Genomic DNA, 22,978 nt, shown 5'->3' on the forward strand with positions numbered 1-22,978 from the left:
TTAATAGAGATGTACAAAATGATAAGATACATAGATGAAGTGAATAGCCACAGCATTTTTCACAGGGCAGAAATGGCAAATACGAGGAACTACGGTTTTAAGGTGATTGATGGGAAATAGGGGGAATGTCAGAAGTAAGTTTTTTTCAGAAAGATGTAGAATCTTTAGGGAGGGAGCAGAGGATATTTACCAAATTGCTGCCTGGATTAGAGAGCATTCTTATGAGCAAAGGTTGAGTGAGCTAGGGCTTTTCTCTTTGGGATAAGGAGGATGAGAGGTGACTTGATAAAGGTGTGCAAGATGATAAGAGACATAGACAGAATACAAGAGGGTATAACTTTAAAGTGACTGGAGGAGAATATGGAGGGGGGAGGTGAGAGGTAGCTTTTTTCCCCTACACAGCCTGCAATTATTTACTTCTCTAGATACAAAAAAACCGTGATGGTTGCATCACAGCCTGGCGTAGAAATACCATTGCCCATGAACCAGAAAGCCTACAAAAAGTAGTGTACATTACAGGAAAAACCCTCCCTCCCCATATTAAGCACATCTACGATGAGTGCTGCCACAAGAAAGCAACATCCAAGGACAGTCACCATCCAGGCCGTGCCTTATTCTCACTGCTGCAATCAGGGAGAAGGTACAGTAGCCTCAGCTCCCACACCACCTGATTCAGGAACAGTTATTACTCTTCAGTCATAAGGCTCCTGAACTATAGTGGATAACTTCACTCACCCCAACAGTGAACTGATTCCGCAACCTATAGACTCACTTTCAAAGACACTACAACTCATGTTCTCAATATAATTCTATTTATTTATTTATTATTTTTCTATTTGCGCAGTTTGCCTTCTTTTGCAGATTCACTGTTGGTCCGTCTTTGTTTGTGTGTAGTTCTTCATTGATCCTTTTGTGTTTCTTTGTATCTACTGTTCATGCCCGCAAGAAAATGAAGCTCAGGGAAAGTATATGGTGACATATACTCACTTTGATAATGAATCTACTTTGAACTTTTGAATGAGCTTGCTGACAGATGCAGACAGAGGAAATCCAAAGAATGCATGTCTGTGCATCTGGGGTTGATATTTTACATTCTATAGGAGGAAATACACCGCAAGGCCAGATATCCAGATATCCAACGTGCTCTTTTATCTGTACCCTTAAAGCATGGAAAAGAATTTACAGAAATCAGAGCCATTAATTTTACACTGACAGAGATTTCAGGTGGTTTTATTTAGTTGGTGTTGTTTTCTTAAATGCACCATGAACATAAATTGGCTGACTGCTCTCATTCAAAAAAGATCATTTCAATAAACATAATGAACAACAGAGTCAGATCAACTGAACTGAAATTCTGTACTTGTAGAAATTCTAATAACACAGCAGTGACACTCAATACCACTACTGCTGTTGGGTATTTGGCCAGAAGCATTCAGGCATGCTACACTTGAATTAATACATGATGACCAACTTTCAGCTATTTCATTATGTAAAGGTAGGTTTTAAAATTCACTGTGCAATGAATGAAATAGATTTTGCGAGCAAGAATTAACCCTTACTGTGTGGGAAGCAAGTACTTAAAAATCACGTAAGGTACGTCACGAACGAATAAATGTATAGTCAGTATTTATTGCAGTCCATGCATTGAATATATATTATTCAGATCAATACTTGCACAGCTGAACCAAAGAACAGATGGCACAGTTTAGTATTCTGGACCATATCCTCTGCACTGAAAAAAAGCACACGCTACAATTGACATTGTTTACTTGTCATTGCCTCTCTTAACAAATATACATAAACTGACCAACCTTTTGCACTCCACCATCTGCTTCATAGAACCAGATCTTTATTCATAAGTTAAGGATAGCAGACAATTGTTATAAGAAGCTCACCATTCTCAGCAGCCTATTAACATAACACTAAGGTAGCAAAGAGCATTACATGCAGCATTATCACACTGATGTTTGACGATATGAAGGAAAACTTTTAGCTTAGTATTTTCTATTTGAAAGCCGTTTGATAATGCAAACCTGCACCCTTTAAATCTGTGATAAATTTAGTACTGGAGAATAAATGTGGATTACTGTATGAAAGAAGTTCTTGATGGTCATACAATTTCACTTATACTTAATAGCAACAATGACTGTTTCATGAATTAGCAAGTTACTAGCCTCTGGTCAGGCTTACTGCAAATTTTAATCCAGGCAGCATTTTGGTAAATATCCTCTGCTCCCTCTCTAAAAGATTCTACAAAAAAAATTACTTTTGACATTCCCCCTATATTTTCCATCAATCACCTTAAAACCATAGTTCCTCGTATTTGCCATTTCTGCCCTGTGAAAAATGCTGTGGCTATTCACTTCATCTATGTATCTTATCATTTTGTACATCTCTATTAATTCACCTCTCATCCTTCTTTGATCCAAGGAGATCAACCTATCCTTATAACACCTGCTGTCCAATTCAGATGGCATTCGGGTAAATTTCCTCTGCTCCCTCTCTAAAGCTTCACATTCTTCCTATATTGAGGTGTCCAAAACTGAACACAGTAAGTGTGGTGTAACCAGAGTTTTATAGAGCTGCAACCCTGGTGTAGAGGTCATACTGGGAGCAGTACAAGGCACATCCAAGAACGAGCTCCCAACTTTGTGAAACAGCAATGCACATACTAAATTGCAAGAGCTGCATGCATTAGACAGAACCAACTGATCTCACAACACAAGGATCAGATCAAAGCTCTGCTATCCTGCAACATTAGTCTTCATTGGTGGTGGACAAATAAACAGCAAGCAGGTGAGAAACTCTAAGAATATCCCCATCCTCAGCTGTGGTGGAACTTAGCGCATGATTGCCAAAGACAAGGCTGAAGTAAACAGAACCATAATCAATAAGAAGGGCTGAGTGGTTGGCCCACTTTTGTGTCCTCCCAAAATCCCCACCCTCACAGAGGTCGTAGTTCATCTAATTAGTTTCCCTGCCTGTGAAGTAAAGTGATAGCTGACAGAACAAGATTCAGCAACACTTATGAGACCAGACAACATTCTGACCCACAGCACAAATGCAATTAGTTTATTGTTGAGAGAGCAAACATTCAATTCTCTGTCTTGTTTGCTTTCAACACACGAGTTTTCAGAATGCATGAGATAAGATTTAAAGGCACAATGTAGACTTTATTTTTTTTGTTTTAATGCCTTTCTGTTTCCTAACCACCTCATTAGCATTTGTAATATATCCTAAGGTGAAGCTTGGATATTGTTGAAGCAGTTGCAAGTTCTCCTTATGGTAACAGCACACATTTATTTACAAATTGCAAGGGATTCATTAGACATGCTGCTTGCTTACTTATATAAAACAGCACAAGACATGGTTACCAACAGCTAATTATCATACCATCTTGCTAACCTTCACATATATATTCCCCAATCACATAATTATAAGCACACGCACATCAGCAGTTTCAGAATATATTCTAACCCTTTATAGACCTACAAGAAACCACCACGTACTTATGTCACACACATAATTAGGTCATTACATCACATTTGGCTTCATTGACATACAAATATAATCACATTGCTGTACCTAATATTTACTTTTATTAATATAATTGAACCAGCTGTTCTTTGAAGAATCTATGAATGCTCATCTTGAATTTGACCAGGCCTCAGCAATGATACAGTTTTACACTTGTCAATTTCGCACAATCACAACTTTCACTAATTTGGCTGTAAAATTATGTCTTGATAATTTAATCTACTTGGAAAACCACATTATATCTGCTTTGGACATTCCAATAAGTAATTATGATAAATTACTAATGTCAGAATAGGCAACTCTGCAAGAAGAAATCAAAAACAGGGGGAGGAGAAGATGGCGCGGCCACTCCGGTGAATGATATCTGTGATCTGTCAAGTTGGGTGCCGTGCACAATCCTGATTTGATAAAGTCAGACATGAGAGAACGAAGGAACATCTGGAGAAACTTCTGAAATGCCTTTTTCACTGCTGCTGTTACTGTGTGATCCAGAATCTCCGGAGGGGAAGGCCCCGAATCCTCGGCTTTGCCTGTTGCTTGGCGGCCGGGACGCGGTCGAAGCGCTCAGCAGAGATGGTGCTCGGTGCCGAAAAGCTAGTCGGAGGCTCGAAGTTTTTGGACGGACTCAGAGTCAGCTGTGGTCGGGTGCTTCCAATGCATCGACAGTTGTCGGTGCCTGGAGGTTTATGGCAGAGAGAGTTTCTCCCTTCTGCCGCCTGCTATTGGGACTATCGGGAGTCGATCGGAACTTTGAGACTTTTTTTTACCGTTCCCATGGTCTGCTCTTTATCAAATTATGGTATTGCTTTGCACTGCTGTAACTATATGTTATAATTATGTGGTCTTGTCAGCGTTAGTCTTTGGCTTGTCTTGTTTTTTTTGTGATATCACTCTGGAGGAACATTGTATCATTTCTTAATGCATGCATGCATTTCTAAATGACAATAAATGAGGACTGAGTGACCTCAATCTAAATAATACTAAATTAAATGAATGGAATAATCAAAATGCCAGAAACAACTCCAGGTCTACATCATGGTTGCATCTTGAAACCAGTAGAGGACACAGAAATTAATAAAGAATAAGAAGACAGAAAATAAGAGTAAACTGTAATAACGTAAAAACAACCTGTTGGAGATTTAACTCATGCATTAAAAAAAACTTTTGAAGGACAAGTTTGTATCCCTTATAGACAGAAACTTAAGAGTGCGATGGGAATAAAAAATAGCAGTGAAATTAAACAAATACTTAACTTTCTTCACAGAGAAAACCTTGCCAGAAGTATCAGAAAGCACAGGTCTTGCAAGAACAAACAGAAGTACTAGAGGAGATGGATAAACAACCTATGTGCAAAAGATAACAGACTGTGCAAATACAAAGTAGTAGTAATAATAAAAATAAATAAATATCAAGAACATGAAATGAAGAGTCCTTGAAAGTGAGTCCATCGATTGTGGGAACAATTCAGTGTTGGGGAGGGTGATGTTGAGTAAGTTATCCCCTTTGGTTCAAGAGCCTGATGGTTGAGGGGTAATAACTGTTCATCAACCTGGTGATGTGAGTCATCAGGCTCCTGTAGTTCCTTCCTGATGGTAGCAGCAAGAAGAGAGCATGGCCCAGATGGTGAGGATCATTGATGTAGGACATTGTTTTCATGCAACAATGCTCCCTTGTAGATGTTCCCAATGGTGGGAAGGGCTTTACCTGTGATGAACTAGGCAATATCCATTTCTTTGGGAAGGGTTTTCCATTCAAGGGTATTGCTGTTTCCACAACAGATCATGATGCAATCAGTCAAAATACTGTGCACCACATATCTATAGAAGTTTGTCAAAGTTTTAGATGACATACCAAATCTTTGCAGACTTCTAAGGAAAGCAGAGGTAATGCCATGCTTTCACTGTAATGGCATTTACGTGCTGGACCCAGGTCAGGTCCTCTGAAATGATAAAGCTAAGGATTTCAAAGTTGCTGACCCTTTCCACCTCTAACTCTCCAACGAGAACTGGCTCATGGACCTTCAGTTTTCTCCTCCTAAGGTCAATATTCAGCTCTTTGGTCTTGCTGGCAATAAGTGAGAGGTTGTTGTTGTGGCACTACTCATGGTGGCTGAGTCAGTTGACCATAAGATTAAGTCCTAATCTTGAACTTGCCAAATTTAAATTAATACCTAGAATATTTGCTTTGACCCATTTTGATATATTGTTCTGAAATAGGCAACGTTCATCTTTCTGGAGTTATTTCAGTGCTGTGGTGGCTCCCGCATTTGATACATCAGCAACAAACAGATAATAAATAGCTTTAAAAAGAAATGTAAATCAGTCAAGAAAGAAAATTAACATCTATATCTATGTAACTGTCAAGAACCAAAGCTGCAAACCTGTGCTTGTTAACGCATAATTTCTCAGCAATATTTGAACATTTGTCAATGTGTTTATTACATTTTGGATGAGATATTAGTGAAAATACAGTCTGTGTTAACATCTTGTGTGTACACAGCATTTTCCCCAATTGCTTTTTAATACTGACTCTCTTACTTGAATCTGCTTTGGTGGAGTAAATTTAAATAGATGTGGATTTTGCTTTGGTATGGTAGTACACAGGAGTACAATAGCATTATGAGATACTGTCGTGCAGTGGTCACTTTATTGGATAAGCAGCCAGTCTGGACCATTGGTGAGCTCAAACACCTTTCCAATAATAACCACAAAATTAAGGGGTTGTCTTAAAAATCCATCTGGTTGACAAAGGAAGGAAATTGACCTTGTGCAACTCTAGAAAACTAATGTGTTTGATTCTTAGCAGTGTTCTCATGGGCAAAAAATTGCAGGCATCTCCAGTGGCGTCCACATTAACAAAAAAAACTAAGTTACCACGGCACAGGTGAACCTTTAAACTATTCTTCCACAGGAATATTGTGAAGTTCAAAACAGGAAGCTTGAATAATTTTGTATGTAAATTTGTCCTCTAGGTTTAGTAAACATACCAACTAAGCATGTTGTAAACTGAATGGGGGGGGGAGTGGGAGTGGGAGAGATAGAGGGGGTGGGGGGTGAGGGAGGGGTCAAGGGGGAGTGGGAGATGAGAGAGAAAGAATGAGGAGGGGGAGAGAGGGACAAAGGAAGGGGGAAAGATGAGAGACAGTTGGAATCAGGAGAGAGGAGGGAGGGCGTGAGGGGACAAGAGAAGGGGAAGGGAGAGGGGGAAGGGAGAGGTGGAAGGGGGTAGAGAGGGAGAGAAGGAACAGAGAGGGGGACAGAGGAGGAAGAGGGTGTTGAGAGAGAAACGAGAGAAGAGGATGGGGTGAAGAGTGCTGTGGGATGAAGAGATGGGGAAGAGGGGGAAGGGGAGAGAGGGGTAAGAGGGGAGAGTGGGGAGAAGGGCGAATGGGGGAATTGGGAAGAGAGGAAGGGGAGAGGGGACAGTGGGGAGAGGGAGGAGAGGGGGTAGCGGAGAGGTTTGAGTAAGGGGGAGAGTGGGGCATAATGGGCAGTAAGAAGGGTGGGTGGAGAGGGGGTGAGAGGCGGGAAGTGGAAGGAGAGATGGAGTAATTTATGTAAGGAGCAGAATTTGAGATTGCATTAATTTCAAAAGGGATTCTTGGCCTGTAGATGGGAAGGTAAATTAATGCCTGATTATTTTTTTTCACTTTAACGTCTTATATTATTTATAAATATTTTAGAGTGTTTCGATTAACTTTTCTTTGCATTCATTTTTAAAAGCTTTGTGTTTTCTTTATTTGATAACAGATTTACCTGTCTCAGCATGTTTAAAAAGTTCCTTTTTTCACAAGGAGCAAAGCTCCACCCCTAGATTTCCTTCTCTCGGGAGCCATGCCATGAAACTTGAGAGTGCAGCGGAACTGGAAGATAGTATCTACACATTTGGACCAGGAAAATGTCCAAATGGGGGAGTGTGGGGGTGGGGGGATGTTGTGAGACACAGAATATGCATCATGGCCTGCTATGGAAACACCAATGCCCTTGTATGGAAATGCCTGCAAAAAGAAATGGAAACGGCCCAGTCCATCAGAGGGAACGCCCTCCCCACCATTGAGCACATCTGCTAGGAGCGCTGTCGCATGAAAGATAGTCCATCATCAAAGACTCCCACCATCCAGGTCATGCTCTCTTCTCACTGCTGCCATCAGTAAAAAGGAACAGGAGCCTCACGACCCACACCACCAGATTCAGGAACAGTTATTACCCCTCAATCATCAGGCTCCTGAACCAAAAGGGATAACTTCACTCACCCCGTTACTGAACTGTTCCCACAACCTATGGTCGCACTTTCAACGACTCTTCATCTCACGTTCTCAATACTTATTGCATATTTATTTATTTTTAATTCTTTTTCTCAGCTCAAGCTAATAAAACCTGAGGTATGGGCACATTCAAGCATGCTCATTTCTCGATCCCCAGGAACTTTTGGACTATTCTAGTGGTGTTTAGCATTGTTGCTTTCTGGAGATTTACATAGATATTGCTGTGTAGGCCTATTTGTTTAATGCTATTGTGTAGTGACTTTGGGATGGTTCCAGTTGTAGCTATTACTATCGGGACAATGTATACCCTTTACATGTTCCAAAATCTTTGAATTTCCTCTTTCAATTCAACATATTTCTGGTGTTTTGCACTTACTGATTTCTATATGTTATGTATGTTTGGAATGGCTGAATCTATTAAGTAAATTGCTCTTGCTTGTATATCCTATAATATTTTATCCAGATTGTCTTATCTGTAATAATGGATAGGCCATAATATAATTTGTAGGATTCTGACTCTAAAACTTTATCAGGCTTGTATTTATAGGAAGGTATGGTGTCTTTTCTAAGTTTGTATCTTAACGCAAGGTGTTGGTGAATATGTTCGCCAGTTGATGGTGCCTGTATAACTAATCATATTGGGATAAACTGTTGCAGGATCCTGTAATGTGTTGGATTGTTTCTGATTTCTCTTGATTTTTCTGCATTTGTCTTGAATTTGTTGGAGTTTTATTATGAATTTTGAAATATTTTGGTGTTAACCTGTATTGCCTCAAGAAACCCGTCTGTTTCTGGCAAGAAGTCTCCAACTATCAGCCAGGCTTTCAAAGGTTCCTCATCAACATCTAGTCTGGTCAGATCTTGTGGTTGCCTTCCATGGAAGGTCATGTCCCTCCGTTGGTTAACATTTTCTTCTATAGCAATAATTTCTTCACTTTTCTGGGTTGTGCTCTCATTTAAGTTTAGTGGTGTGTACTTCTCATCAGAATTGCATATGCTCATGTCAAGTGCTGAATCCTGTTTTCATTTTAAAAAATATATATCCTTAGAAGTCTTATCTGACTGTTGTGTAAATTTTTTAATGTCAGTTATTCCTCTTCCTCCTACTGTCCTAGGTAGTGCTAATCTAACTGTGTTCGAGTGTACACAGTGTTTTCTAAAATTTGTCGTTTAAGTTCTTATTTTTCTTTGCAAAGTTTCTAGCTCAGTTTCAGACCAAGATATTATACCAAAAGAATACATTAATAAGGGTATAGTGGAAGTGTTTATTGCCCTTGTTATATTTTTGCAGTTGAACTGTTTGGCAGATTTTCTTAAGCCTTGAAGTAAATTCTGTCCAAAGTTTTCCCTTTATCACACTATGATCTATTTTCTTTGCTGGTTGATATCCCAGATGCTTTTATACTTCATATTCATCCATCAGTTGTATTGTATCCTGCTGCTCGGGTTTATATTCTACTAGCTCCATTGCACCTTTCCTTATGTTTAATGTTCTGCACTTAGCTGCTGCAAAGCTTATATCTACATTTTTAGAAAATAGTTCTACCATTTGAATTAATTGCTTTAGCTTTATTGATGAAGGAGTGTCCAACTTCAGATTGTCCATGTATAATTTGTTTGGTTGTTTCTGACTTGACACCCAATTTTTGTCCGGTTCTGTGAATTAGAGAGCGGGTTTAAAGTTAGACAAAGCCATAGGGGGCTTAGTGGCACCCTGGCAAATGCTTCGGTTTATTTGGATATCAGTGGTTGTTCTGTTTCGGTTGTTAATAGATTGGTGTACTATAATCACCCTATGCTTCATCAGATTTCACGGTATTGGATGTAGTTTATATATTAACCTGCAGTGCGGGACAGGATCAAATGCTTTTTTGTAGTCAATTTTACACATTATATTTTTCTCCAGCTCAAGCTGGTAAAACCTGAGGTACAGGTAGAGCCAAGCACACTCATTTCTCAATTGCTAGGAACTTCTGGGCTATTCTATTATTACTATTATTACCTGTTTTTGCATTTTCACAGTTTCGGGTTTTTTTGCACATTGGTTGTTGTCTGTCCTGTTGGGTGTGGTCTTTCATTGATTCTATTGTATTTCTTGTAGTTACCGTGTTTGCCCACAAGAAAGTGAATTTCAGGGCTGTATAGGGTGACATATATGCACTTTGCTAATAAATTTACTTTGAACTTGGATTCTAGACAGCAGGTCCAATCCAGTAGGATCAGACTTGGAAATATGGTTGTGATCCCACAGTTGTTAGATGTAGACACTTATCCATTCAACAGTAGCTTCAGCACACATCTTTGTAGTTCACCTTCCATCAAGGGCAGGAGGGGATGGGAAGTGAATGAAGCCACATCCACATCCTGTTAGCAAATAAAATTCTAAACACACACAGTAGGTGTTAGAAAACACATCGCAAGCTCACTGCCCTCAAAACAGGAAAAATATAACAGGCTGACATGGTAGAGTGAGATGGGGCATGTGCAGTTTACATGTTATGGAGAAGTTTGAGGTGTCTTAAAAGTCACCTTAAAAATGATTAACTATTACACTAAGTTCACGAATGCCTACCGTGTTATTCCATGCCCATACTTCGGAAAGTTGATCAACTGGCTGTATTCTACTCCAAGTATAGGCAGAGACTGAAAACTGCAATACTGGTAACAAGGACCAAAAAGGTATGGACCAGGGACACACAGGAGCGCCTACAGGACTTCTTTGAATCAGGTGGACTGGACTGTGTTCAGGGAATCATCTTCAACCCTGGATAAGTACGCCACAATTGTCACCAACCATTAAAACCTGTGTGGATGAGTGCGTGCCTTCAAAAACTTGCTGTACATTCCCAAATCAAAAACCATGGATGAACCAGAAGGTTCATAGTCTGCTGAGGGCTAGATCTGTGGTATTTAAGTCTGGCGATCCAGGTCTGTACAATAAAACCAGGTACGACTTGTGGAAGACCGTTTCAAGAGCCAAGAATCAATTCAGGGAGAGGTTGGAAGCAACATTGGATGCATGTCAATTCTGGCAGGGTTTGCAGTCCATTACTTTCTACAAGGTGAAACCTAATAGCATGGATAAGAGTGATGCTTCCCTACCAGACGAGCTCAACACCTTTTACGCTTCCTTTGAAAGGGAGAATAAAACCACAGCTACGAAGACCCCTGCAGCATCCGATGACCCCGTGATCTGTCTTGGCTGTCTTTCAAGAGGGTGAACCCTTGCAAGGCAGCAGGGCCAGATGGAGTACCTGGTAAGGCTCTGAAAACTCGTGCCAACCAACTGGTGGGAGTATTCAAAGACATTTTAAATCTCTCACTGTTATAGTCAGAAGTTCTCACCTGCCTCAAAAGGGCAACAATTATACCAGTGCCTAAGAGCAGGGTGAGCTGCCTGAATGACCATCGCCCGGTAGCACTCACATCTACAGTGATGAAATGCTTTGAGCAGTTGGTCCTGACTAGACTGAACTCCTGCCTCAGCAAGGACCTGGAGCCACTGCAATTTGCCTACCACCACAATATGCCTGCAACAAACACAATCTCAGTGGCTCTCCATTTACCGCCATCATTCCTACAGTCCTGATTGAAAAGCATACAAGAGCAAGATACACCAGTTAGCTGAGTGGTGTCGCAGCAACAATCTTGCCCTCAATGTCAGCAAAACCAATCAGCTGATTGTGGATTTCAGGAAGGGCAAGACAAGGGAACACAAACCAATTCTCAGAGGGATCAACAGTGAAGAGAGTTAGCAATTTCAAGTTCCTGGAAGCCAAGACAGTAGCTATACTTCATCAGGAATTTGAGGAGACTTGGTTTGTCAACTAGAACACTCGAAAATATCTACAAATGTACCATGGAGAGCATTCTGACTGGCTGCATTACCGTCTGCTAATGGGGGGGGGGGGGTTACTGCACAAGATTGAAATAAGTTGCAGAAGTTTGTAAAATTAGGCAGCTCTATCATAGGTACTAGCCTCCGCAGTATCCAAGACACCTTCAAGGAGCAGTGCCTTCAGAAGGTGGTGACCATCATTAAGAACCCCCACCACCCAGGGCATGCCCTCTTCACACTGTTATCATCAGGGAGGAGGTGCAGAAGCCTGAAGGCACACACTCGGTGATTCAGAAACAGATTCTCCCCCTCTGCCATCTGATTTTTAAATGGACATTGAACCCATGAACACTACCTCACCACTTTTTTTATTTCTGTTATTTGCACTATTTATTTTACCTTAGCTATTGAATAGACATATATACTTAATGTAACTCAGGTTTTTTCCCTCTCTATTTATTTATCATGTAAGTTATTGTACAGCTGCTGTAAAATTAACACATTTCACAACATATGCCAGTGAGCAACAGGTAAAAGAAATGGGTAGAGATTGACCTGTTCTCCCTCCATATTAGTCTCGTTGGAATTTTTTTTTAAATCAGTAATGAGATCTCATCACTTACTGGAGGATCGGAAAAGCATGTTGTGTAGCAGCATGCCAGTAGAAAATGCAATGTTCAAATAAGAAGGAAAATACAGTAGTTATGCTGGCTATTCTCCCCCCATAAATGGGGAAAATTTATGAATGAATTTTTTTTAAACTTACCATGATGAATTCAAAGAGAAATCTTCCTTCAACTGAGAAGATTATTTTCAACTTGGCTTATCTGGTACAACTCTCTTCAAAACCATAATATTGTATTAAGCCACATATACTGGAGCCAATAAATCTTGTCCGCTTCTCAGTTTCATCTCTCTAATGCACTGCATTGTGCTTTCCAATGAAGTATTACATTATTATTTTATCTGGCATCCAGTACATCCAACAATATCCAAATATTGAATGAAGGTTTGGCAAATTAAAATGCTAGAAATAATCAGCAGGCTGGACAGCATCTGCTGAAAGGGAGAACGATGAAATATTATCAACCTAAAATATTAGCCATTTATCTGTCGATGGCTGCTGAATGACCTGCTGAGTATTCCCTACGTTTTATGATTTATTTCAAGTTCCTGGCATCTGCAGAGTTTTGCTTTTCCATTGATTGCACTGCTAATTAATATGATTACCCAAGACCAATTTAAATTATTTCTAAATCTCACCAATGATTTAAAATGTGCTGACTGACCAACTAGATTTCCACCATTTACTATTTTTATTTCAGGCAGTGAATAAGGTAGTCCAGACATTGACTTGGGCAATTTATTTGTAAAATCAGATTGCCAGAATTTTGTACATCAGATGAGACCTCACCATTATGTCAGTATGGTGCATACTGAGCTCCATGTTTTAGTATAACCGTAGTAGTAGTAGTCATACTTTATTGATCCCGGGGGAACTTGGTTTTCGTTACAGTTGCACCATAAATAATAAATAGTAATAGAACCATAAATAGTTAAATAGTAATGCAACCATATCTACAGCCTACCGTTCATGGAGTTTAGATGTTAATTAAGAGGTGCCAAGCTTCTAATTAAAAAAAGTTACAGCAGTGGAGCAACTAGGCAAACACAAAATGGCACAAGTACACAGCGTACCACATAGTCTCCTGATAATCTACATGTACTGGTGTCAACTAATTACAGCTAGTGTTGCTTTAACAACCAAGTTGCAACATTTAAGCATCTTATTTCATGCAGGAATTCTAGTTGTCCTTGGTCCCTATTACTGATATAACATCCCTAATGTTGTCCTGTTACAGTGTATGTCTTTATCCACTATTAAGATTTGCTTAAAAGACACATTTGATTCAGACCATTCGGTATCAAGTCCACTCCTAAATTTAAACATTAAGCAGACCTAACTGCATTTAGTAAAAAAATCTACACATCTGTTCTTCCTGCTGCTGTATTTTGATTGTACTGAAATTATGTTCAGTTCCCCCATTGCAGATTCTCATATCCAATTTGATCATGTGGATGAATTCTTGCTACATAAATCTTACTATTATTGTGTAATTGGATGGTTCTTAGGATTGTTTCCACATTGTATGCCAGCTGTTATATTTTCTCTGCTATTTCCTTTGCTATAAAAGTGATGACGGGATGTGGGATGTGGGGTTCACGGCAAAGACCATCATTTGTTGTCAACCTCTAAATGCTCTGAAGTGTGGAGGTCACGTGGGTGGTATGGAATCCCTATCTACGGGTAACCCCACTTCACAGCCATTCTGATAACTGAAATTCACCCCACAGAATTCGTAAGTCACAAACCAGAAATTTAAGATAGGAAAAAAGCTTTTTCTCTTTAGATTTATTTTATAAAAATGTAAATAAATGCTTATTCCTAACTTTTATGTCACATTGCATGCGTGAATGATGTGGCTTTGTATTATGAAAAATCATGATACAGGTTATTTTCTAAGAACACAAAACTCCATCATGTTGGGGGTGGGGTGGTGGGGGGGTCACCCACAGACCAGGTCAGGGCAGCAGCTTTCCTTCTCTTTAGGGTACAAGTGAATCAGATGTGTTGGTAACAGTAATCCAATAGTTTAATCATTAACATTATGAGGCTAGCTTAAAGCGGGGTGGGTATGGTAGTATGGAGATTAGCATAATTCTGCACAGCAGGGGTCCCCAACCTTTTTCGCACTGCGGACCGGTTTCATATTGACAATATTCTTGCGGACCAGCCGACCGGGCGGGGGTGGGGTGGGGTGGGGTGGGGGGCTGTCAACGGACAAGAGTAGCAGTCAAATACGCTGGGTTTTCCCCGAGAAAGACTACAATGACCATGAACCCTTGCGCGGGCACCAGTGCGCATGTGTAATTTGCGCATGCATGTACGATTTTTTTCTACAAATCGTTTTTGGTGATTCTGTTCGGGGGGGGCAGGGTGTTAATCACGACCGGAGTATAGATGATAATTAGCTAATACACTCAATTTTGTTTCTAAAAGGGTTTATCTAATGAATTTAATATTAAACACACAGTGTATATTTTCCTCGCACGAATATAATGATAAGTCAATTATCGGGGAGGACACGAAACTTGAAGTAAATGTTGAACGAACTTCCAGTAGAAGTGGTAGAGGCAGGTTCGATATTATCATTTAAAGAAAAATTGGATAGGTATATGGACAGGAAAGGAATGGTGGGTTATGGGCTGAGTGCAGGTCGGTGGGACTAGCGTTCAGTAGCGTTCAGCACGGACTAGAAGGGCAGAGATGGCCTGTTTCCGTGCTGTAATTGTTATATAAGTCAATAGCATCATAACATTTTAAGTATCGTTTGGAGATTAAACACGCAGCACATATTTTCCCCGTATGAACATATAAAATCATTGCAACACACCAATATCGCTGAATCAGTGGGAGCCCTGGGCTTGTTTTCCGGCAACAAGACGGTCCTATTGAGGGGTGACGGGAGACAGTGATACTCGAAGGGGGTTCCTTATGTCCAGTCTATTCCGCAATTTAGTTTTCGTTGCATTCATTGCAAAGATACGTTGGAAATGGAAGCAACGTTTTCAGTGCTTTCGTGGCTATCTCAGGATATTTATCCTTGACTTTGATCCATAATGCCGGCAGAGATGTTATGTCAAACATACTTATCAGCCCGCATCATTTGCAAGCTCGAGGAGTTGATCTTCTTCCCGCGCTGACATGGATGACTCGCGGATAATGACCTCGCGTGCGTAATGGCTCAACAATGGGCGTGACAGGGAATGAGGAAAGGTGCAGCTGACACCTATCGCCAAATCATATCGTTTTCTCGCGGCCCGGTAGAGCACGCTCTGCGGCCCGGTGGTTGGGGACCGCTGCTGTACAGCACCAACTGAAAGGTCACAATTCAATTCCTGCTGCTGCCTATTGGGAGTCTGTACATTCTCCCTGTGACCGTGTGGTATTTTCCTCTGGGTGCTCCGGTTTCCTCCCACATTCCAAGCACACAGGAGTTAGGCTTGGGCATGCTTTACGTTGGCACCAGCAAGATGTTAACACTTGTGGACCATCCCCAACACATCATGGACTGTATTGGTCGTCGATGCAACAATGCGTTTCATTGCATGTTCAATGTACATGTGACAAATAAGGCCAATCTTTAATCTCTTCCAGATGTATTTATTTGAATTTAAATTCCCCAGCTCCCGTGGTGGCACTTAAACCCCCATATTGCAAATCAACATTGTTGAATCTAGTGGCTAGTTCAGTACCTTATTCTTTATGCGAGAAATCGTTTTGCAACATTTAGTGAGATACATGTTTATTTTCCTTTATTCATTTCCCATTTCCATGTGACATAGGTGGGTTATTGGCCTGTCAAATCCATGCTTGCTCACAAGCAATCTCATTTCCTTTTTAACTAACAGGTGCCCATGAAATTTTACCACGTGACTACACCACAGAGGTAAATTAGAATGGCCAATTAACATAGCAATATCACATATTTGGAATTTGGGAAGTAACCATACCACTGGAAGGAAATTCATGTGGTCACAAGGAGAAAGTGCAAACTGCACTGGAGTTATGAGTTGTGTCACTGTGTTACACTCTATTCCCCTTTTAGTTTATTGCATTCAATCTCCGAAATTCACTTACAAGTTGTGGGCTTACTTACAATTTTAATTCTGCTCCAGGTGGACTGGTGAAGTCTGGAATCCAGTAGCTGATTTATGGCCTAATCGGGGCATATCAGCTAAGTACTACATGCTGCACCAATCTGTTTTACTTCATAGAACACTTTCTGGTTCCAAAAGAAGTGATCAATGTCATCATTTACAAAGTTTGGAACACAGTACAATATTATATTTGATACAGATGTTCATTTATCCTCAACAAGTACAGTGCGCTTGAAGGGACTTGGAATATAATGTTACATATAATTTGGACGGTCACCCTATGAATGTGAGACACATTACCAATTTCTGCCAAAATGCAGTAGATTCCAAATTAGAAATGCGAGTCTGATAAATTACCTCCTACTTCTTAATCTCAGTCCATTCAAGAAATGGCATGACCTTTGAACATACAAAAGGCATGTTCACAAATAAATTCTGGGCTGAAAATGTAGCTGTGCCACAAATAGCAAATTTAAACATCCCACCTCAATATCATCCCCAGAAGGATTGTGCTCTGGCTGCCTTCCATCAGACTTTGGTGCTGTGCCAGTGACTTCCTCCAGTGAGTCCTGAAATTCTGGCGCTGTTCTTCGTCCATATCGTTTTCCATCCTTGACATACTTTGGCTGTACCTCAGCGGAATCTGCAAGCACACAATACAGCTTCACCATCCCAAACCAAATTTTATTATTACAAGTTTTCACTAAAGTCCATGCTTATCCAGATCAATCTCTATTCTGGCCTGAAAGCTATCAATATTCAGTGTAACCACAACAGTTGGACAAAGTCGAACCCTATTCAAAATGCAAGTACAAACTTTGCAGTGATAATGGATTGTAATTATAAAGACTTGAATAGGGTGAGAAGGGAAACCATCTCCATCCAGCCTTGATGGGCCTTAACTCAAAAAATATGATTGAAAATGCAAATATTGCTAATTGTATGATCTGCACCTCCAGACTTTACCTCAAAGTAACCAGCCTTTTGGGCTATCCACAATACTGTATAGTGAATGTTCCATCGAAATGTCCATTCTTTGAGTAAAAGCTACACCAGAAGCAAAAGCCTACAACTTGGCATTTTATTGGCTAGATGTTCAGCTGAAGGCACAGTTTATTCATGCGAGTTTGCAAACCATCATCTAAGACTAGAGTAGCTACATTATATGGCGGGAAGATTGATTGTTGGAATACAAGCAATACTGTTATTTCCAATTTATTACCTAGCGTCATAGAACAGTACAGCACAGAAACAGATCCTTCAACACATTTAGACTGTGCCAAACTATTATTCTGACTACTCCCATTGACCTGCACCTGGACCACTGCCCCCCCCCCCGCCCCCAATACCCTTACCATCCATGTACCTATCTAAATTTCTCTTAAGCTGAAATCAAATCCACATCCACCAATTTTGCTGGCAGCTTATTCCATACGCTCACCACCCTCTGAGGGAAGAAATACCTCCTCATATTCCCCTTAAGTATTTCACCTTTCACCCTTAACCCATGACCTCTAGTTCTGGTTTCACCCAACCTCAATGGAAAAAGCCTGCTTGCATTTACCCAATCTATACCCTTCATAATTTTATATACCTCAATCAAACATAACTTCATCCTCTTATGCTCCAGAGAATAAAGTTGTGACCTACTCAACCATTCCCTGTAACTTTCAATCTTATTGACTGGTGACCTTAACTGCACATAATACTCAAAATCAGGCCTCGCCAATGTCTTATACCAATCTTGGCACCATCCGCAAATTTGCTGATCTAATTTATCACATTATCATCCAGATTGTTGATGTAAATGACAAACAACAATAGACCCAGCACCAGTTCCTACAGCACTCCAGTAGTCACAGGTTTCCAGTCAGAGAGCGACCATTGAAGGATAGCTAATGTTATTTTGTTGTTTAAGAAAGGTTCCACTCTCTGGCTTCTCTTGTGAAGCCAATGTATAATCCAATTTACTATGTCATCTTGAATACCAAGTGCAGAATTTTCTTGATCAACCTCCCATGCAGAACCTTGTTGAAGGCCTTGCTAAAGTTGATGCAAACAACATTCCTGGTAACTTCCATACAGATGATCACTCTGGCCTACTTCTGTTAGATCTCTGATCTAAATACAGGTTGTGCAGAGAACTCACTTTGCGTGACCAATCTATTGTTAGTTTCAATTATACAGGGAATTGTTGAGAGCTTCAGTCATATGGAGCATTGGTGAGACCGCATTTGGAATAATGTAAACAGGATTGCTCTCTTATTTAAAAAAGGATGTTAATATATTGTAAACAGTTCTGGGGATGTTAACAGATATAGACAGGTTGTCGTTTGAGGAAAGGTGAGACAGGTTTAGCTTCTTTCTGCTGATGTTTAGAAAAGTGAAGGAGAGATTTGGTTAAACAAACAGTAAATTCTGAGGGGTCTAGAAGAATGTGGATGAACCTGGAATGAGATGTCAACATTTAAAAACAAGCGTCATGCATTTAATACAAGATGAAGACTTTGGAACTCTCTTCCTCAAAGTGACAGATGAGTCTTTAAACATTCCCAAGACACAAGTAGGTAATTACTGATAAAAGAGTGAAAGGTGAACATGGGTTCATGAGAATGCAGGGTCAAGGTTATATTCAGGCGAGTTTAAATGGAAGAGTGGGGAAGGGGTTATGGTAACCATGACAAACGTAGGTAACGTTGAATATTTTACTCCATTTCCTGGCCGGCAGCCATCCAGGTTAAGAGGTCAGTGGCTGTCAAGAAGAAAAACTCTCACTGGACAGTTACTGTCAGTTGTTGGAGAAAAGGTTGAGACATTCAGGATGGGGATGGTGTTTGATCATTCAACGAAAGGTTGACGGGGGAGTGGATATATAAGGCTGTTCAGATGCCCCACAAGCAGTACCAGGTAGTTCGATACTCTTCTGTTGAAACATAGTGACTCATGTCTCTACAGTTGCTAGCTTTCCCCGAACACTGGGAAAACAAGGCTGTAGCTTACCCCAAACTTTGGACATTGTTGTTATTTTTGAAAATCTGAAAACTGTGACAGGCTGCAAAGGAAGCCCAGATTATTAAAGTTATTAGCTCATATGACCATAAACTGCAAGACAATGCAATATTCTGTAGGTTAACGGGATGGAGCAGTCAAAGCATAACCCACCCCGCCATTTCTACAGCCAATGCTTAGGAATACTCTTTTTGTTAAATGTATTATGTAAATGTAAGCAACTTAAAAACTTAGGGGGAATAAAAGGGGCATCTGAAGTGCTGCGCTCTCCAGTCTAAACCTGCAAACATTCACAATTCTTAAGAAAGGTGGTGCAACAGTTAGTCCTGCTGCCTCATGCTCCAGGAACCTGGGGTTCACCCTGACCTCAGGTACTTTCAATCACCGTGGAGTCTGCACCTTCTCCCTGGGACCACCTAGGTTCTGCTAGGTGCATCTCTCACATCCCAAAGATGAGATGGTGGTCAAATGCTGCTGTAAATTAGTCAAAGTTCAAATAAATTTATTATCAAAGTACATACATGTTACCACATACAATCTTGAGAATGATTTTCTTGTGGGCATACTCAATAAATCCATAACAGAACAATAACCACCATGGAATCAATGAAAGACCACACCAACTTGGGCTTTCAACCAGTGTTCAAAAGATAACAAATTGTTCAAATACAAAACAAATAAATAAACAAACAAACAATAAATATTGAGAACATGAGATGAAGAGTCCTCGAAAATGAGTCCATGAAAGTGAGTCCATAGGCTGTGGGAACATTTCAATGATGGGGCAAGTGAAGTTTAGTGAAGTTCTCCCCTTTGGCTCAAGAGCCTGATGGTTGAGGAGTAATAATATTCCTGAACCTGGTGGCATGAATCCTAAGGCTCCTATACTTTCTTCCTGATGACAGCAGTGAGAAGAGAGCATGGCCTGGGTGGTGAGGGTCCCTGATAATGGATGCTGCTTTCCTGCAACAATGTTTCATGCAGACGTGCTCAAGACAGACTGGCCATATCCACTACTTTTTGTAGGATTTTCCATTCAAGAGTTTAATGAATCAAAATGAAAAATGGTGAAAAATGATATCGTATCCGTTACATAGGGGCCGTGGACAATTCTGATTTGATGGAGATGGACGTGAAAGCACAGAGGAACATCTGGAAAAATTTCTGAAACGCTCATTCGCTGCTGTTGATACTGCGCGGTCAGGAATCTTCTGGATGGAAGGTCTCAAAATCCCCGGCTTTGCCTAGTGTTGGCGACCGAGATTGAGGTCGAATCGTTCGGACAGAGATGGTGCTCAGTACTCAGTGTCTGAGAGCTGATTCGGAGGCTCGAAGTTTTCGGATGACTCTGAGACGGACTGTGGTCGGGCATGGCAGGAAGAGTTTTCTTCCTTCTCCCATCTGCGTGAGTTGTGGGACATTCGAGAGACTTTGAACTTTTTACTGTGCTCATGGACTTCTTCATCAAGTTATGATATTGTTGCACTGTTGTAACTATATGTTATAATTATGTGGTTCTGTCAGTTTTTTCAGTCTTGGTCTGTCCTGTGTTTTGTGATATCACACCGGAGGAAATATTGTATCATTTCTTAATGCATGCATTACTAAATGACAATAAAAGAGGACTGCGTGTCTTCATAATCTAAAAAAAAATGTCAATCTACTTTTGGGACACTAACTTACAGAGGAAGAGGAGAGAACAGGAACTTTGGTGCTGCTCAGATGGCAGTCCGCTCGGACTTAGGGCAAATGATCTTCTTCTGTGTTGCCCCAACTAAGAACTAGCATCTTCATGACTTTGTATGGCTTATCTGCTGGTTTGGTTGTTTAAGGGAGAAACACAGCTCTGATGTCAGACAATCGATTCCAAGTTAAAATTTCTGATGGACATAATGTGTGGAACTAGAAGTGGAACTGGTGCACTATCATAAACTGTCTCATACTGATATTTATTAAAAAATGTTCCATGGAAGACATGATTGCACACAGGAAGGAAGATGATATGATCGAACATACTACAAAAATGTAGCTTCCTAAAAAAAGAGGAAGAGGGAGGAAAACATTTATGCCTTGCATAAACATCAATGAGGTGTAAATTAAATACTGAAATATTGCAAGTAAAATGAAGTTACTGTTGTAAACACAAAAGATTTGGCAGGTGTTAGAAATCCTGCAACACAGACAAAATGCTGGAAGCACTCAGCAGGTCAGACAGGTTTGGAGGGGAATAAACAGTCAACATTTTGGGCCAAGACTCTTCATCAGAAAAGGAAGGGGGAAGAAACCAGAATACGAAGGTGGGGGTGGGGGGGGGGAAGAAAAAGGGAAGGAATACAAGTGGCAGGAGATAGGTAAAACCAGGTGAGGGGGAAGGTGGGTGAGTGAAGGTGGAGAAAAAAGAAAGCAGCCAAAAGGTGATAAATAGAAAACGCTGAAGAAGTAATCTGACAGGAGAGGAGAGTGGACCATGGGAGAAAGGGAAGGAGGAGAGACACCAGATGAAAGTGATGGGTAGGTGATTAGAAAAGTGGAGCCATAATGGGTAATGGAAAACCTGAGAAGAGGGGGAGAGGGGAGAAATTATTGGAAGTTAGAGAAATTGATATTCATGCCTTCAGGTTGAGGCTACCCAGAAGAAAGTGCTGTTCCTCCAACTTGAGAGTGACCTCATCATGGCAATAGGGGAGGCGATGTACCATTATGTCGGAATTGGAATGGGAATAGGGGGAAAACCTGCCTCTTGTGATGGACTGAATGAAGGTGCTTGACAAAGCGGTCCACTAATCCACATTGGATCTCACTATTGATTTTACATAAGCCATCATAAATGAAATTAGAATGGGACAAATAATAAAACATGCCAAAATATTAGAGACATTTCATACATTTCAACTGCAGTGAAGTCTAACATCAGTTTCAGAACACCTTCTTAGATCACACAGACTATTAGACACAAAATTATAAATCTTATTTCCCTGTACTGATTATTTTCTGAGTTTTTAAAACATATTGTCCTTTAAACATTATGAATTATTTTAGGCCAGCATGGAGGCTCTCATCACTATGACAATTCTCTGTTCAAGTTAATTTGAAACAGAACACATTGTTTGCCTAATTTCGACCACACACATGCACTTCCCCAAAATAGATCTGTTTTTTCTATTAAATAGTGAATTTAGGAAGAGGTTGGTTTTGCAAACCTTTGGATTCCCTAGACAAAAACAAGTGTACTACTCAAGTTCAGTTTGCTTTTTTAGTAGGATAATATACTGACTCTGCTGCTGCTTATACTATGATACAAAAGAGATTCAAACTGAACTATTTAGATTATCTTGTGTGTAGCTTAGAAGGGAATGTAAACACGTGAAGTGGTGCAAAGTGGAAGAGGAAGATAGAAAACATGATGTCTCGTTGAGATAGAAAATCCCACTGTCTGCAGTGGCTACTGGACATGACAGGCTATTTTACAGAGAGCAGAGTTATCAAATTACTGGAAGTTGACACTTATTCAATGGTACTTCTTTTACTGGTACTCAAAGAGAGAGAACAAATATAGTTCTATAAAGGTAATCCAAAATGTTTTATTTTAGTGCGTTCAAATTAGCTTG

At 40.3% G+C, this 22,978-nt stretch overlaps 1 protein-coding gene across 3 annotated transcripts in view; it reads right to left on the minus strand.

Annotated features, from left to right (window-relative positions):
- nin (ninein (GSK3B interacting protein)) overlaps window positions 1-22,978 on the minus strand; it is a 149,623-nt gene that overhangs the window by 76,543 nt on the left and 50,102 nt on the right. For all 3 annotated transcript variants that reach the window (XR_010018042.1, XM_063048625.1, XM_063048634.1), the window contains one exon: window positions 16,847-17,004. Coding sequence is in view for 2 of the 3 variants with exons in the window: in XM_063048625.1 (XP_062904695.1) it covers window positions 16,847-17,004 (158 nt within the window). In the remaining variant the exon portion in view is untranslated. The remainder of the gene's footprint in view (window positions 1-16,846; window positions 17,005-22,978) is intronic.

This window comes from Mobula hypostoma, chromosome 1 (genome assembly GCF_963921235.1).
Source record: "Mobula hypostoma chromosome 1, sMobHyp1.1, whole genome shotgun sequence".
Lineage (NCBI taxonomy): Eukaryota > Metazoa > Chordata > Chondrichthyes > Myliobatiformes > Myliobatidae > Mobula > Mobula hypostoma.